Source organism: Varanus komodoensis, unplaced genomic scaffold, assembly GCF_004798865.1.
Source record: "Varanus komodoensis strain SLA01 unplaced genomic scaffold, ASM479886v1 scaffold33, whole genome shotgun sequence".
Taxonomy (NCBI): domain Eukaryota; kingdom Metazoa; phylum Chordata; class Lepidosauria; order Squamata; family Varanidae; genus Varanus; species Varanus komodoensis.
The window spans coordinates 11,621,425-11,634,733 of record NW_025335817.1 but is presented as its reverse complement, the minus strand read 5'-3'; the positions used below and the strand labels follow the sequence as shown (position 1 = coordinate 11,634,733).

At 45.9% G+C, this 13,309-nt stretch overlaps 1 protein-coding gene across 3 annotated transcripts in view; it reads right to left on the bottom strand.

Annotated features, from left to right (window-relative positions):
• Positions 1 to 13,309, bottom strand: part of NTRK3 (neurotrophic receptor tyrosine kinase 3) — a 516,845-nt gene that overhangs the window by 378,901 nt on the left and 124,635 nt on the right. For all 3 annotated transcript variants that reach the window (XM_044438931.1, XM_044438932.1, XM_044438933.1), the window contains exon 3: positions 11,658 to 11,729. In XM_044438931.1, coding sequence (XP_044294866.1) covers positions 11,658 to 11,729 — 72 coding nt within the window. The remainder of the gene's footprint in view (positions 1 to 11,657; positions 11,730 to 13,309) is intronic.

The window sequence follows — 13,309 nt, the reverse complement described above, 5'->3', positions numbered from 1 at the left end:
ACTTCACATTTCTGAACAATGTGCACAAATATGTCCCTGAAACAAGGAGGTATATTTTTGAAAAAGGCATAGCCGGGAAAATGCACCCTAAAAGACTGGGGGGTTTTCATACAAAGAGAAAAAAGGAAATCCTTTAACCTGATCCTGACTCAAGGAGGAATGAGCTTTGAAATGGAATTTGGACCACTATGATCAGTCAGAAGTGTGCAGATCCCTAATCCTGGATCATGGATCCCTACTCCTGAGCAGGCACCTCAGCATAGCAAGTGCTAGGTCAGCCTGGCTTACAGATGGGGAAGAAATTGAGGTAGTGACAGATGTTATTTTCTTGGACTCCAAGATCACTGCAGATGGGGACTGCAACCAAGAAATTAAAAGATGCTTGCTCCTTGGGAGGAAAGCTATGGCAAATCTAGACAGCATACTAAAAAGCAGAGACATCACCCTGTCAACAAAAGTGCGTAAAGTCAAGGCTATGGTTTTCTCAGTTGCAATGTATGGCTGTAAAAGTTGGACCAAAAGGAAGGCTGAGTGCCAAAGAACTGAGGCCTTTGAATTGTGGTGCTGGAGGATACTCATGAGAGTCACTTGGACTGCAAGGAGATCAAACCAGTCAGTCTTACAGGAGATCAACCCTGACTGCTCTTTATAAGGCCAGATGCTGAAGATGAAACTCAAATACTTTGGCCACCTAATGAGAAGGAAGGACTCATAGGGAAGAGCCTAATGCTGCGAACAATAGATGGCAAAAGAAGAAGGGGATGGCAGAGGATGAGGTGGCTAGATGGAGTCACTGAAGCAGTCGGTGTGAGCTTAAGTGGACTCTGGGAGATGATGGAAGACAGGAAGGCCTGGAGGAATGTTGTCCATGGGGTCGCGATGGGTCAGTTGTGACTTTGCAACTAGCAAGCAAGCAAGCAAGCAAGCAAGCAAGCAAGCAAGCAAGCAAGCAAGCAAAGTAATCCCTATAACTTCCATCCAGGCAACTATGTTCTATGTGGTCTCCACCATTAGAAAGCCAATGTGCTGCAGAACCTGGGAGATCCAAGTTCAAGTCCTCACTCAGCTATTAAGCTCACTGGGTGACTTTGGGCCAGTCATAAACTCTCAGCCCACCTACCTCACAGTGCTGCCATTCTGGGGATAATATTGAGCTATGTAAGTTTATCATGTTTTGGATGGGGAGGTGCAAAGAATGCTGATCAATACACAAAACCCTGACAACAGAAAGAAAATTCAAAGTGATCTTAAAAGGCTTGAACACTGGACTTCAATCAATGGAATGAAATTTAGTGCGGAAAAATGTGAAGTCCTGCACCTAGGAGAAAGAAACCAAATTCATAGTTGCAAGATGGGGGCTGCTCAGCTCAACAAGATCACAAAAACAAGAAGGATTTTGTGACTGCTGCAGATCACAACAAATATGATTCAACAATGTGATGTGCCTGCAGAAAAGGCAAATGCTACTTAGGGCTGCATTAATAGAGGTACCACCTCCAAATCACATGGAGTACTAGTTCCGTTCTACTCTATGCTAGTTTGACCTTGTGTACAGGAAGCCAGTCAGGGAAAACTTTCTGACTGTTGGGTCAATACAGCAGAGAAGCCAGTTGCTTACAGAGGTCATGGGCTCTCCCACAGTAGAAGAATTCAAGATGTGGACAGACATCCATCAGAGATGCTTTAACTTGGAATGCTAGGGCAGGTGGTTAGATCCAATGGCCTTAGTGGCCCCTTCCAACTTTACTATAATTCTCACCAATTAAGACTGGAGAGCAGAAGGGAAATGTACTCTGGCAGTGGTCCTCAGCCAGAGGATCAAGGGCTATTGGTAGGCTTTACCCTGCTGCAAAGGAATAACATCAAGGAGAACATCAAGAATAAGACTAGCCTGATGCATCCATCAGCCCAAGAAGGAATGGTTGCAAGAAGATTATTTCCCCTCCTTGCCCAAACATCCAGTTCCAACTGACAGTTGCCCTGGGACTGCAAAAGGGCAGAGAACATTCTGGTCCACTCATCAGCCAAAGGAGTAAGAGCCACCAAGTGTTACTCAAGTAATAATGCAGAATGTGCTCCCCAGTGAGGTTCGCCTGGTGCCAATGTTATATTCCTTTCGGCGCCAGGCAAAAACCTTTTTATGTGCCCAGTATTTTAATATTTAAATATTTTAGGGTTAGGTTTTAAACTAGGTTTTAATATGGTCATCCACAGTCACATTCTGTTATGCTTGTTATGTTATTGTATTTTGTTGTATTTATTTATTGTTATGATTTACTTATGTTGTAAGCCATCCTGGGGTATTTGTAAAGGATGGGGTAAAAATATTGTAAATAAATAAATAAATTTATTTGGAAAACATGCCCTTAAATCAAATCCTTTCTTATAGTTTATCATCCTGCTCTTGCTTTAAAACAATGGGCTTCCCTGTTCTGCCATTTTAGCTTATAAACCTGATGGCAAGTTCTGTCTCACTTTTTTATTAATACAAACCACTTTTATATTAATAAAAAGTAGGATGAAAATGCAGAACAGTTTCACATGATTTTACTCACATCGATTCTGCTCACAGCTGACTATGAGGGCTCACTTATTTGAGCACACCAGTACCAAAAGTTAGTTCCTTTCTTCCTTTCATAGTTCTCCACCACTTCAAAATACAGCTAGTGAAAGCCATATAAGTCCCAAATTGTGCCAGACTGGTTTTCCTCAGAGGATTCTTTCTCCCTGTAGCATTGTTTATTTGTTTTGAAATTTATATCCTGATCCTTGCCCTTGCCTATTTTCATCCTCACACACTAGCACATTGAAGAAATGTGCAGCTCTGTTCCAGCGTCCTGTCTTCCCCTCCATGACTCCACAGAATTGGAATGACAAAGCAACCCAGAGAGTTTTATCTTGACAAAGACAGAGCCTCTAATGTGGAGCTGGTGCTGATGGGATTCTAAGTATCCCCACCTGGTTTCTGTTGTGTTGCATAATTCTCCATTTGGCTTTTACTATATATATTTGTTCATGTGTGTTGTGTGCATTTTAATAGAAGGGGGAAGGGGAGAACCCTACCATTTCATACTAAAATTTTATACTTCTAATAAAACACAGTCACATGGAAGTTATGGCATATTAAATTCTTGCCTAGTCCTGCACGAGATTTCAATTAATGTCCCATCAGTCAACACCCTGCCATATCTTATTGCTTCAACAACATAGTCTTGGAATGCTTTTATGTCAAACAGTCCAATGCCTGTTTTTGGAACCTGACTCCCCACATCAAAAAATGATATTGTTGGCAATGAGACACTTTGATCCTGTTGACATGCCTGTCCTCTGATTGCCCAAATTCTGCACTGCCCCTAGATTTTCTGAAGATGTTGCACTGTATCAGTTTATGTCACACTTAAGAACTCTGCATGTCCATTCAGGATGGCATGCATATTTCTTCCCCTACCTCAAGCGTGCATTGGTCTCATGTTGGTGAAGAACCTTGGGCACTGGGACTCAATATTGCCTGCCAAAGGGTCTGATCAGGACTTCCAGGGCTGCCCAGACACCCATGCCTCCGTATCTCCATCCCTAAGCTAAATATGCCTGGTATTTGGGGGCCTACCCTTTTGCCTTTGGTTCCACCCAGCACTGGATTGTGACCCTCTAGAAAGTTGTCCCTCAAACCTTTTTAGAGCAATCAGTACCTGAGCAAGCATCAAGGTGACAGTATTTGCACATCTAGTCATTCAAAATATACCTGTATGTATAATACACATTCACTCATAATCAGTGTTTGTTTAATTATTAAAAAAAACATCTAAGTGGGCTGGAATGAAGTCTAGGTTTGTTACGCCTTTCAGAATTACAAACCTCTGAAATTTGACATATGAACCTACCAGTTTCAAAACACAATGGCATCATTAGACTTAGAATGGCAATTCAGCATTCTGATGGCTGATGGAAGAAGGTTTTGAGTGCAAAGATTTGAGTACCCAGACAAATTGAGCTCTCTGTATTGTCATCAGCTTTCATTGTTCCCCAATAGATATATAATTTTAGTACTGTGCATCTTTCCTTTTGCTGGTACCAGTGCTGAAACCCCAAACCAGCAGGTGTTGGCTCTCACAGGTTCTTCCTCCACCAGCAAATGCCAAAGATTATTTATCTCTGCTACATAATTAATCCAAAATGGCCCTCCTAGTATATCTGCTGCCTGCAGGTAACTTGCAGAATGTGGCTTTTTGAGGGTGCCTTTCCTTTTTAATGCTCTCTTTTTACACTTCCACTGAGATAGCATTGCTCCCCATGGGTAGTGGGCACTGTTTTCCATTGGTTTCTGCTTTTCTTTTCCTTTAGTTGTAGTGCTGCAGAAGAACTGCTATGTTGAAGTACTCTGGGTACCCAACAGTAGGTGAGCCATGATTCCTGCAGTCCATGTGGGCATTTGAAAGCAACTGGTGCAGCTAAGTGGCTCTGCTCTTGAGACTGCAACAGCTTCTCCATGGGGCTTTCTCAGTTTGGTTCCCTGCATGAGTCCAAACATTGCAGGCTGTGTCCAGCAAGGATTGCGAGAGAGTGAACATGGGGTGATGTCTATGCTGCGGATCTGTGAAGAGTTTAAGCCAAGGCATAAGCCCAGGAGCAGCCCACTTCGGAATCATTCACAGCAGAACCCAGCTGGATTCTTTCAACATTTTCCACAAAAGGGAGAATAATTTTATGGTCAGCACTTATATGATACCCCCACCCACCACCAGGGAGGCATGACAGTCCCGATGTAGGGGTTTGTGGAACCAAAACATTCCCAAGACTAAATTTCTTCTCCAATTTGCAGTAGACAAGATGCAACAAGGCATCTTGCCTTGGCTCTGACTCAGTTCAGATATCACAGATTTAACCCTGGCTTACCTATAAGGAGGTAAGATATATTTTAATAACTCCCCTTTGATTACTCAGCATGCCCCTTCTGGCCTGAACTGAACATAGACTCAGAGGCAATCTGCAGTCGAAATCCATACATTTCTGAGCTTGCAATCTGATTTGTGCACTGGAAAAAATGCACATGTGAAAAAAGTATCAGTAAAAGTGCACTTGTGAAAAATGCCCATCAATATGCTTTCACTCATGGGAGACAAATGTGGATGTTTCAAAGGTGTGCACATCCAATGTGTATAACATACAGAGCAATACGGCAGTGGAACCAGCTGCCTAGAGAGGTGCTGAGCTCTCCCACACTGGAGACATGCAAAAAGAACCTGGGCAGCCATCTGAGTGGGAGGATGTAACTTGGTGTCCAGCAACAGCAGGGGGTTGGATTTGATGGCCTTCATGGCCCCTTCCAACTCTACTATTCTATGATTCTAACTGAGAAAATAAGTATGAGAAAAAGCACTTTTTCATGTGAAAAAAGTTTACAACTGGGCATGTGGTAAGCTTTGAGATGGAAATTTAAGGAGGACTTTTGAGATGGAAATTAAAGATCTTTGGTAAACTGGGGCTTGTGTGTCCCTATGTTCCACTTGGGGGTTGTCTCTCCCTCAACCAACCAAAGTCTGTCCTTCTCTGGCAATGTACCCCAGTGATGCAGCATCACTGGGTGGTTTAGCTGCTTCAGCAGGTTACTACAGTGACAGGGAAGCATGCTCCAGCATACTCTTGCAACATTCTCTAGTATTATTGTGACACCTGAGCTACACCATGGACTTGTTCCAGACTTTACTAACCATCCTCCTGTGCAGAAGACCTCAGTTTAAGTACAGAAATTCAGGTATCCCGTTAGGCAACTTGCAGCCCTCACAAATCTTCCAAAAATAGATTATCCTTTTAAAAAATGAAAAAAACACCTTCAGGCAGCACAAAAAGAAGTTACCAGAAGCTGGGAGATAAAGCCATTATTAATATTTTAAATGGAACCCTGACTGCTTCGGCTCTGTTTAAGCATATGCCTCAGTACATAATTACAAGACCTTAATTTGTTTTGTTGAAGACAGCATAAATAAAGGCGCACAAGATTACCCTCAGCCAACTACAGTCACGCACCTGACAACAGATTGGCTCAGCTGATGTTTTGAAGCAATCGTGGTCCATTACCAGAGAATCTGTCACAGCATCTGAGGCACCCTTTCTGAAGAAGGGTTTGGGTCAGACCTTGTCCCAGCCAGCAGGGAGTGAAAGACTGCACCACCTGTTCTGAGCTTAGGTAGGATGCTGCAGAGCCACGCCTAGCATTTAGTTCCACCTGGCTATAGCTGGGAGGAGGGAGGTTCACTCTACCGCTATGCCTGCCTTTCCACAGCTGGGAGGCCTGCCTTGGCTGGGGGCTCCTGTTCCTGGATCACGTGAGGTCAACAGCAGGAGGAGGTCACTATATGAGAGGATGCGAGTGTGTGTGGGAGTGTCTTTGGTACATCATTAACAAAAGAGTGTGGGACAGAGTCATGCAGGGAGGTGCAACATGCTATGGCTCCTTCTCAGGATCCAAGGTCTGATCTTCTGCAGCTCTTGCCCCATATTAGAGTGACAGCCATGGGCAACAGAACTTGGTTACATTTCTTTCCTGCCCTTTTCCTGTAAGGAGTCCAAGGTGGCCTATATAATCCTCCCCTCTTCTCTATTTTAACTTCACCGTAACCCTGTGAGGTGAATTGGATCTAAGAATCAATGACTCAGACCAAGTCCTACAGTGAACTTCCTGGCCAAGAAAGGGCCAGGTTCCAGTTCTTGCAAGTCCCAAGTAGTGCACCACCCTGGATACAACAGCTTCGCAATCTGAAAACTGACCTTGTCTCATTTCATTTTTAGAACTATAAACTCATTTGAACTTGCTGTAAATACTGAACCTGAGTCTGTTTAGATCTGTTGTTAGGAAAAGACTGATTTATGGAGACTAAGGAACTAAACTAAGATCTATTCTCTGCAGATTTATTTTGGGACTAAAAAGGCTGAAAGTCAGTTACTGGAATTAAGGTAAGAGTCTTACTGAAAGCTGAACGACACTGTTGGCAAGTCAGACCAGGGAGCCCTGAGTGCCCAGGATTGTGCCCAGGGAGTTGCGGGGAGGTGGAAATTCTGGGGCAGCAGATTGCTACAGAAACATTAAAGGGAGAAACAAGGTCAAACTAATTTCTCTGCCATTTCTAAATACAGTGCATTGTGGTAATTGCAGTGTCTGTATACAGCCAGCGTGTTGTAATGATGAGAGGGTTGGACTGGGGCTCGAGAGCTCTCTTCATGCCAGTCAGAGATTTTCAGCCTAACCTACCTTATAGGGATGTTGTGAGGATCAAATGGAGGAGCAAGTAAGATGCCTTGGGTTCTTTGCAAAAGGAAATTTGGCAGGGCATAAATGTAGTGCTGCAATAATCCAGCAAAGGTTTGTTGTAGCTGCTTTTGCTTGGTGTCTGAAGTGATGGGTTGATTTGGTTGAGCCACAGCAGAGCAAATCCAATACATTTTAGACAGCCCCATCCTAGCATCTTATAGAAATCAGTCACAGTTTTGAATGGTGCTGAACATGTGGCTGCTGCCACTTGAAGACGAGGCCTGTTTATGAAGACAAGGCATGTAGAAGTGGATGAATTATTGTCTTTTTAATTCTTCTGCCACAGACTTCTGCTAACTCTCAACCACTACACAACACTACATGCCTCTCAGGCTGGCATGCTGTGACACTACTACAGGCACAGCTGTGTAAGATGATGGATGGACTATTTTCTGTCTCCTTCCTTGCCACCTGGGTATGAAAATGTAAGGTCCATTCTCAGGTAAATGGTCAGATGGTTCCAGACCCTTCTTTAGCGATACAATACCTCATTGACCTTGACTGCCCATTACTGAGCAGTTCTGACTAGCAGCAAAGCAACTAAAGCAAAGCCCCTGCCATATCTAAGCTGCCCTTTTGGCTTCATCTTATTTGGAGAGCTTTCGAAGACACTCCTCTTCCCATCTCTCATCCCTCACACAGTCTGGCAGCCTCGTAATGCAGTCAGAAGATCAGTGATCTGGACATCTGGAAGCACCCCTGGGATAGTCTGTGCTGGGGGTTGGTCCCTGCTGGCAGTGGGGGGGGGGGCTCCCATTCCTGTTTTCAGCAGCTGCTGCCCCACACAGAGCTCTGCCTGTGAAGGGCCTGACATTTTCTGAATGTGCCACACAAAGGAATTGAGGATCTAAGGATTAGTGGAAATACCACTGTCTTTGGGCTTCTGTGCAGTGGAGTCAGAATATGGGAGCTGGTGAAATGAAACTCTCCTGATCCAACAGCAGGCATGCAGCTCTGCAAGCTGCAGCCCAATGTGCATTTCGGGTGTGATCTGGACGGTGTTGCCACTCCTTGCCAGAGTCAGGCAACTTTTGGGAGTCGTGGGGAGCAGGGCAAAGCACCCGTAGGCTGCTCCCCACATTTGCTTGAATGGCTTTCCTTTGTGACTACACAGGCCATTCCCACAATCCAGCTTGTGCAGGAGGTCCCAGGACAGCTTGGGGGAGGCCAGCTTTGGTTGGCAATGTCCGGAGAGCCCTTTCCCATACATCACAGTGAACTCCATTTCTCACTTGATCTTCTGCAGCAGGCCCTCACTTGCTCTGGGATTTTTCTGTTTTTGTCTGGTGGGAATCACCAGTGTTCTTGTCTCTGACGTGTTTGCCCTTCTTCCTCAGGAGAGGCAGGGATTCAGTTGCCCCATGTGCAAGCAGGTGCCCCTCTTGGAGGAGATGTGGAGTCGGAGGGCCATGAGCAGGGCCGTCGTAATGCATGGGCATGATGGGCACTTGCCCGTGGGCCCCATACTAATCTGTGTATGTTAACCCTTGGAAAATTGGAAAACTAGTTGTAGTTGTCGTAGGGGCCCCAGTACACTGCTTTGCCCGGGGCCCATAATGCTGTTAAAACGGCCCTGGCCATGAGGGCTCTCCAGGCCCCCCAGGAGCTCCCCCCCTCCAAACAGAAGGTTGAGGGAGGGGCAGAGGGAGACACAGCCAGGGAGACATGGAGGCATGTCACCCACAGCAGGAGGAGGCCAGCACAACCTCCTCCATTTCCTGGCACTGACCAGGAGCTGGGAAACAGGTTTTCTCTGCTTGGGGAGGCTGAGTCTGATGAGGACCTGAGGGACCGGCCTGTCCAGGGTCTCCAGTTGCAGCCAGGGGGCCACTGCAGGAGAGGTGAAGGTCAAGGCACAGTCGTCTACTGCCAGAGACAGTAGCGGATGATCAGTGGTAGCTGAGGTTGGGAATAGCATCAAAGCAGGGCGGGTCCAAAATAATTTGCAGCCTTGAGTGAAGGTAGCCCTTTCCCACATTCCATGCACCAAAGCAAACCTGTCCAGCTGTGGAATCTTAGACACATAGAAACAGAGCGAATCAGAAGGGGCCTCCTGGGCCATCTAGTCTGACCTCCAGCACCAGCCGGCTCTGCTCACGACATGCCCACCATGTGGACGTCCAGCCTATCCTTGAACACCCGCACCGATGGAGCCTCAATGACCTCTCATGGAAGCACATTCCACACCCTCGGGGTCCTGACTGTCAGGAAGTGCTTCCTGGCATCCAAATGGAACATTGGCTCCCTGAGCTTTGCTCCATTGGAGCGCGTCCTGCCTTCCTCTGCAGGGGAGAACAGGTCTCTACCCATCTCCATGTGACATCCCCTCACAAATCTGTATGTTGCCAACATATCCCCTCTGAGTCTCCTCTTCTCCAGGCTGAAGAGACCCATTTCCCTCAGTCTCACCTCATACCCCATCCCTGGCTAACTGGCCACCAACCTTGTGGCCCTGCGCTGCACTGACTCTAACCTGGATATATCCGTTCTGTAATGAGGGGCCCAAAACTGAGCACAATACTCCAGTTGCGGGCGCACCAGAGTCATGTAGAGTGGTAGTAATACCTCTCGTGATCTAGAAGCCACACTTCTGGCTATGCAACCAAGGGTGGCGTTCACCCTCTTGGCTGCTGCATCACACTGCTGACTCATGTTTAGCCTGTAGTTGACCAGCATCCCAAGATCCTTTTCATAAGTGCTGCTCTCCAGCCACTTGTCATCTAACCTGTACTTATGACAGCTATTCCTATGCCCCAAGTGCAAGACCTTGCACTTATCCACATTGAACGCCATCCTGTTGTCTCCTGCCCACTTCCATAGTCTGTCCAGATCCTTTTGGATCTGGACTACCTGCTCCTCAGTTGTGGCCACTGCTCCAGTTTTAGTGTCATCTGCGAATTTGATCAGCAGACTGTTCACCCCTTTTTCCATGTTGTTAATGAAAAGATTAAATAGGATCGGCCCCAGGACAGAGCCCTGGGGGACCCCACTTGTCACTGGCCGCCATCCCGATGATTCCCCGCTAATGGTTACCTTCTGCTTTCAGTCAGTCAACCATGCCCTAATCCACCGGACAGTGCTTTGGTATATCCCAAAACTCCTCAGTTTCTCCACCAGGATATCATGGGGCACTTTGTCAAAGGCCTTGCTGAAATCCAGGTAAACCACATCCACTGCATCCCCTCCATCTAGCCATCGCGAAACCTTGTCATAGAATTCCACAAGGTTTGTCTGGCAGGACCTGTTTTTGCGGAAGCCATGTTGTGTGGCTGTCAGCCTCCCTTCCCTATCTAGCATCACTAGATCTCTCTCTATTATGAGCCTTTCCATTGTTTGTCCTACAATGGACACAAGGCTAACCAGTCTATAATTCCCCATGTTCCTTCTACTACCATTTTTGAAAACTGAATCTTGATTCAGCATTGGCAGTGTGGAATGGTCCTTTACTGCTTCAAGACCTCAGGCTACCTTAAGGGCAGAGTGTAGATGGAACAGCACATGAAGCTCATCCCCTAATGTTTTGCCACTTGAACTAATGGTAGAAACAGCCCTGGGTCTCTTAAATCTGATCATGATCAGAATCAGGTGTTTTCTGGAATGAAAAACAAATACCTTGATTAAACAGGAAATTCTAACCAAAAAAGGGAAATTGAAGAATATTTATACATGCAGCCATTCTACCCAGCCATATGCCTTTCTGAAATTTTCTCTTCATGAATGTAGAGCATCCTCAGGTTGAAAAAGCAGAATCTCTTTCCATAGCCAAACTGTCTTCCAGCTTCGCTGTACTCAGCCAATAACCTTCAGCAAAAAATAGCCGTATTATATCCTGGTACCATCGTGTATGCCTAACAAGTCTGTAATTAAGAGTGCAAGCTGTCAAACATGTGCCTGAGGTATGAAAAGGAAAAAGAAGAAATGCACCAAACAGACCCTGCTTTGCATCTCCTGTCTGTTAAGTGTTAATGACTGGAACAGTTTCAGGCTGTGTGGCAAGGCAGCTTTTTCTGCCCTCCTGTGGCATTTCTCTGAACCCCATGCTGGAAAGGAAACTTCCCACTGGCCACTTAAAGGGTGCTAATAAGGAACTGCTCATTAGCATGGCAATCAAAGTTGCCTTGGTTATTAAGACAACGAAATCTGCCAGCTATCCAGCAGAGAGGAGCTATTCATTGCTATTGCTTTTGGTTGTTGCCTGGACCCTTTGATTTCTTCTTGTTCTCTTCCATTTGGCGTTCCATCTTACTGTCGTCCCGTTCCCATTCCACTCTCAAGCAACTGCAAGGAGAATAACTTTTAAAGAAAAATTGCAATAGCAAGAGGACAGAGAAAAACAAGGAAACCTACTTACATGTAGCGTAAATGAGGGTTCTTATCAAATGCTCGTGGTTGAATGCTCTTGAGCCCTGAATCTTTGATTGTCCTGTAAAGATAGGCAAAAAGGACAGTGAAGGAAGAAAGCTCAGAGATGGACAGGCAAAGTTCCACCTTCAGCACAATTTGAGGGAGTGGATGGGAAACTGTTGTTCCAAGTTGAAACCAAGGTGGCAAGAAACAAATTCTCTGGAAACCATGAATATAAGCAGAAACAAGGACTTAAGCCCAGCCCACCCTTGAGAGAGCAGGGACTAGGAACAGGCAAATTGGACAATTTTGCTTATTCTCACATTAAGAACTGTTCATTTGCCAATTACATTTCTCCTAAATATGAACTTCACAGAAGTTGGTAAATTCTCATAAGTATGATCTGGAATGCCATGTTTACCTGTCTGCACCAGCCAAATTCAATAGGCACAACTAATCCCAGCAGGGATTATGGCTCTGCACCACTGCAACTTTGCCATGGAGTTCCGCAGGGTTCTGTTTTATTCCCCATGCTTTTTAACATCTACATGAAACTGCTAAGAGGTTTGGGCTGTGGTCAGCAGTATGCTGATGACACCCAGCTCTACCTCTCTTTTACATCTAGTCCAGGAGAGGCAGTGGCCACCCTTAACCGGTGCCTGGCCAGGGTAATGGGTTGGATGAGGGACAATAAATTGAGGGTCGGTCCAGATAAGATGGAGGTCCTGCTGGTAGACGGTTCAGCCCTACAGGTCTGAAGGACAGGGTGAACGGTTTGGGAGTCTCCCCGATCTGGAGCTGTCCCTGAAATCCCAGGTGGCGGCAGAGGTGGTGAGGCGTGCCTTTTTCCAGCTTTGGCTTGTCTACCAACTGAGACCTTACCTGGATGAGCAGTGCCTTGCAACAGTGACCCACACTATGGTAACTTCCTGACTGGAGTATTGTAACACGCTCTATGTGGGGCTGCCCTTGAAGACGGTCCAGATACTTCAGTTGGTTCAAAATAGAGCTGCCAGGATATTAGTGGAGACCTGCAGGTATTCATACATAATGCTGGTCCGTTATCATTTACGCTGGCAACCAATTGAAGTCTGGGCCCAATTTAAGGTGCTGGTGATGACCTATAAAGCCCTAAATGGCTTAGGTCCTGGATACCTGAAGGCGCGCCTTCTTCCCTATGTGTCCTCCCACCCCTTGAGATCTGAGGCAGGGGTCCTGCTCCGGGAGCCATCCTTGAAAGAGATCAGGAGGGTGACTACCTGGAGGAGGGCCTTCTCTGTGGTGGCACCCTGACTGTGGAACATGCTCCCCAGAGAGGTTCGCCTGACACCAACACTTCTTTCCTTTCGGTGTCAGGTGAAAACCTTTTATTTCTCCCAATATTTTAATTGTTAACCTGTTTTAACTGGTGGTTTTATATTCAACATCAAATGCTGTGCAACTGCTACTCTTATGTATATTTTTATTCTATTTCATTCATCTGTTGTGAACCGTCCTGAGACATCTGTGAAAAGTTTTAAACAAATAAATGGAAAGGACTCTAACAGACCTGTCTGCCATGAGTCCATTTACTGTAAGAAGCCTGTCAGAAAGAGCAGAAGCGATAACCCTAAAGTGCCAACAGGAATGTATGCCGAAGTGGTGACTTGTGCCTACGAC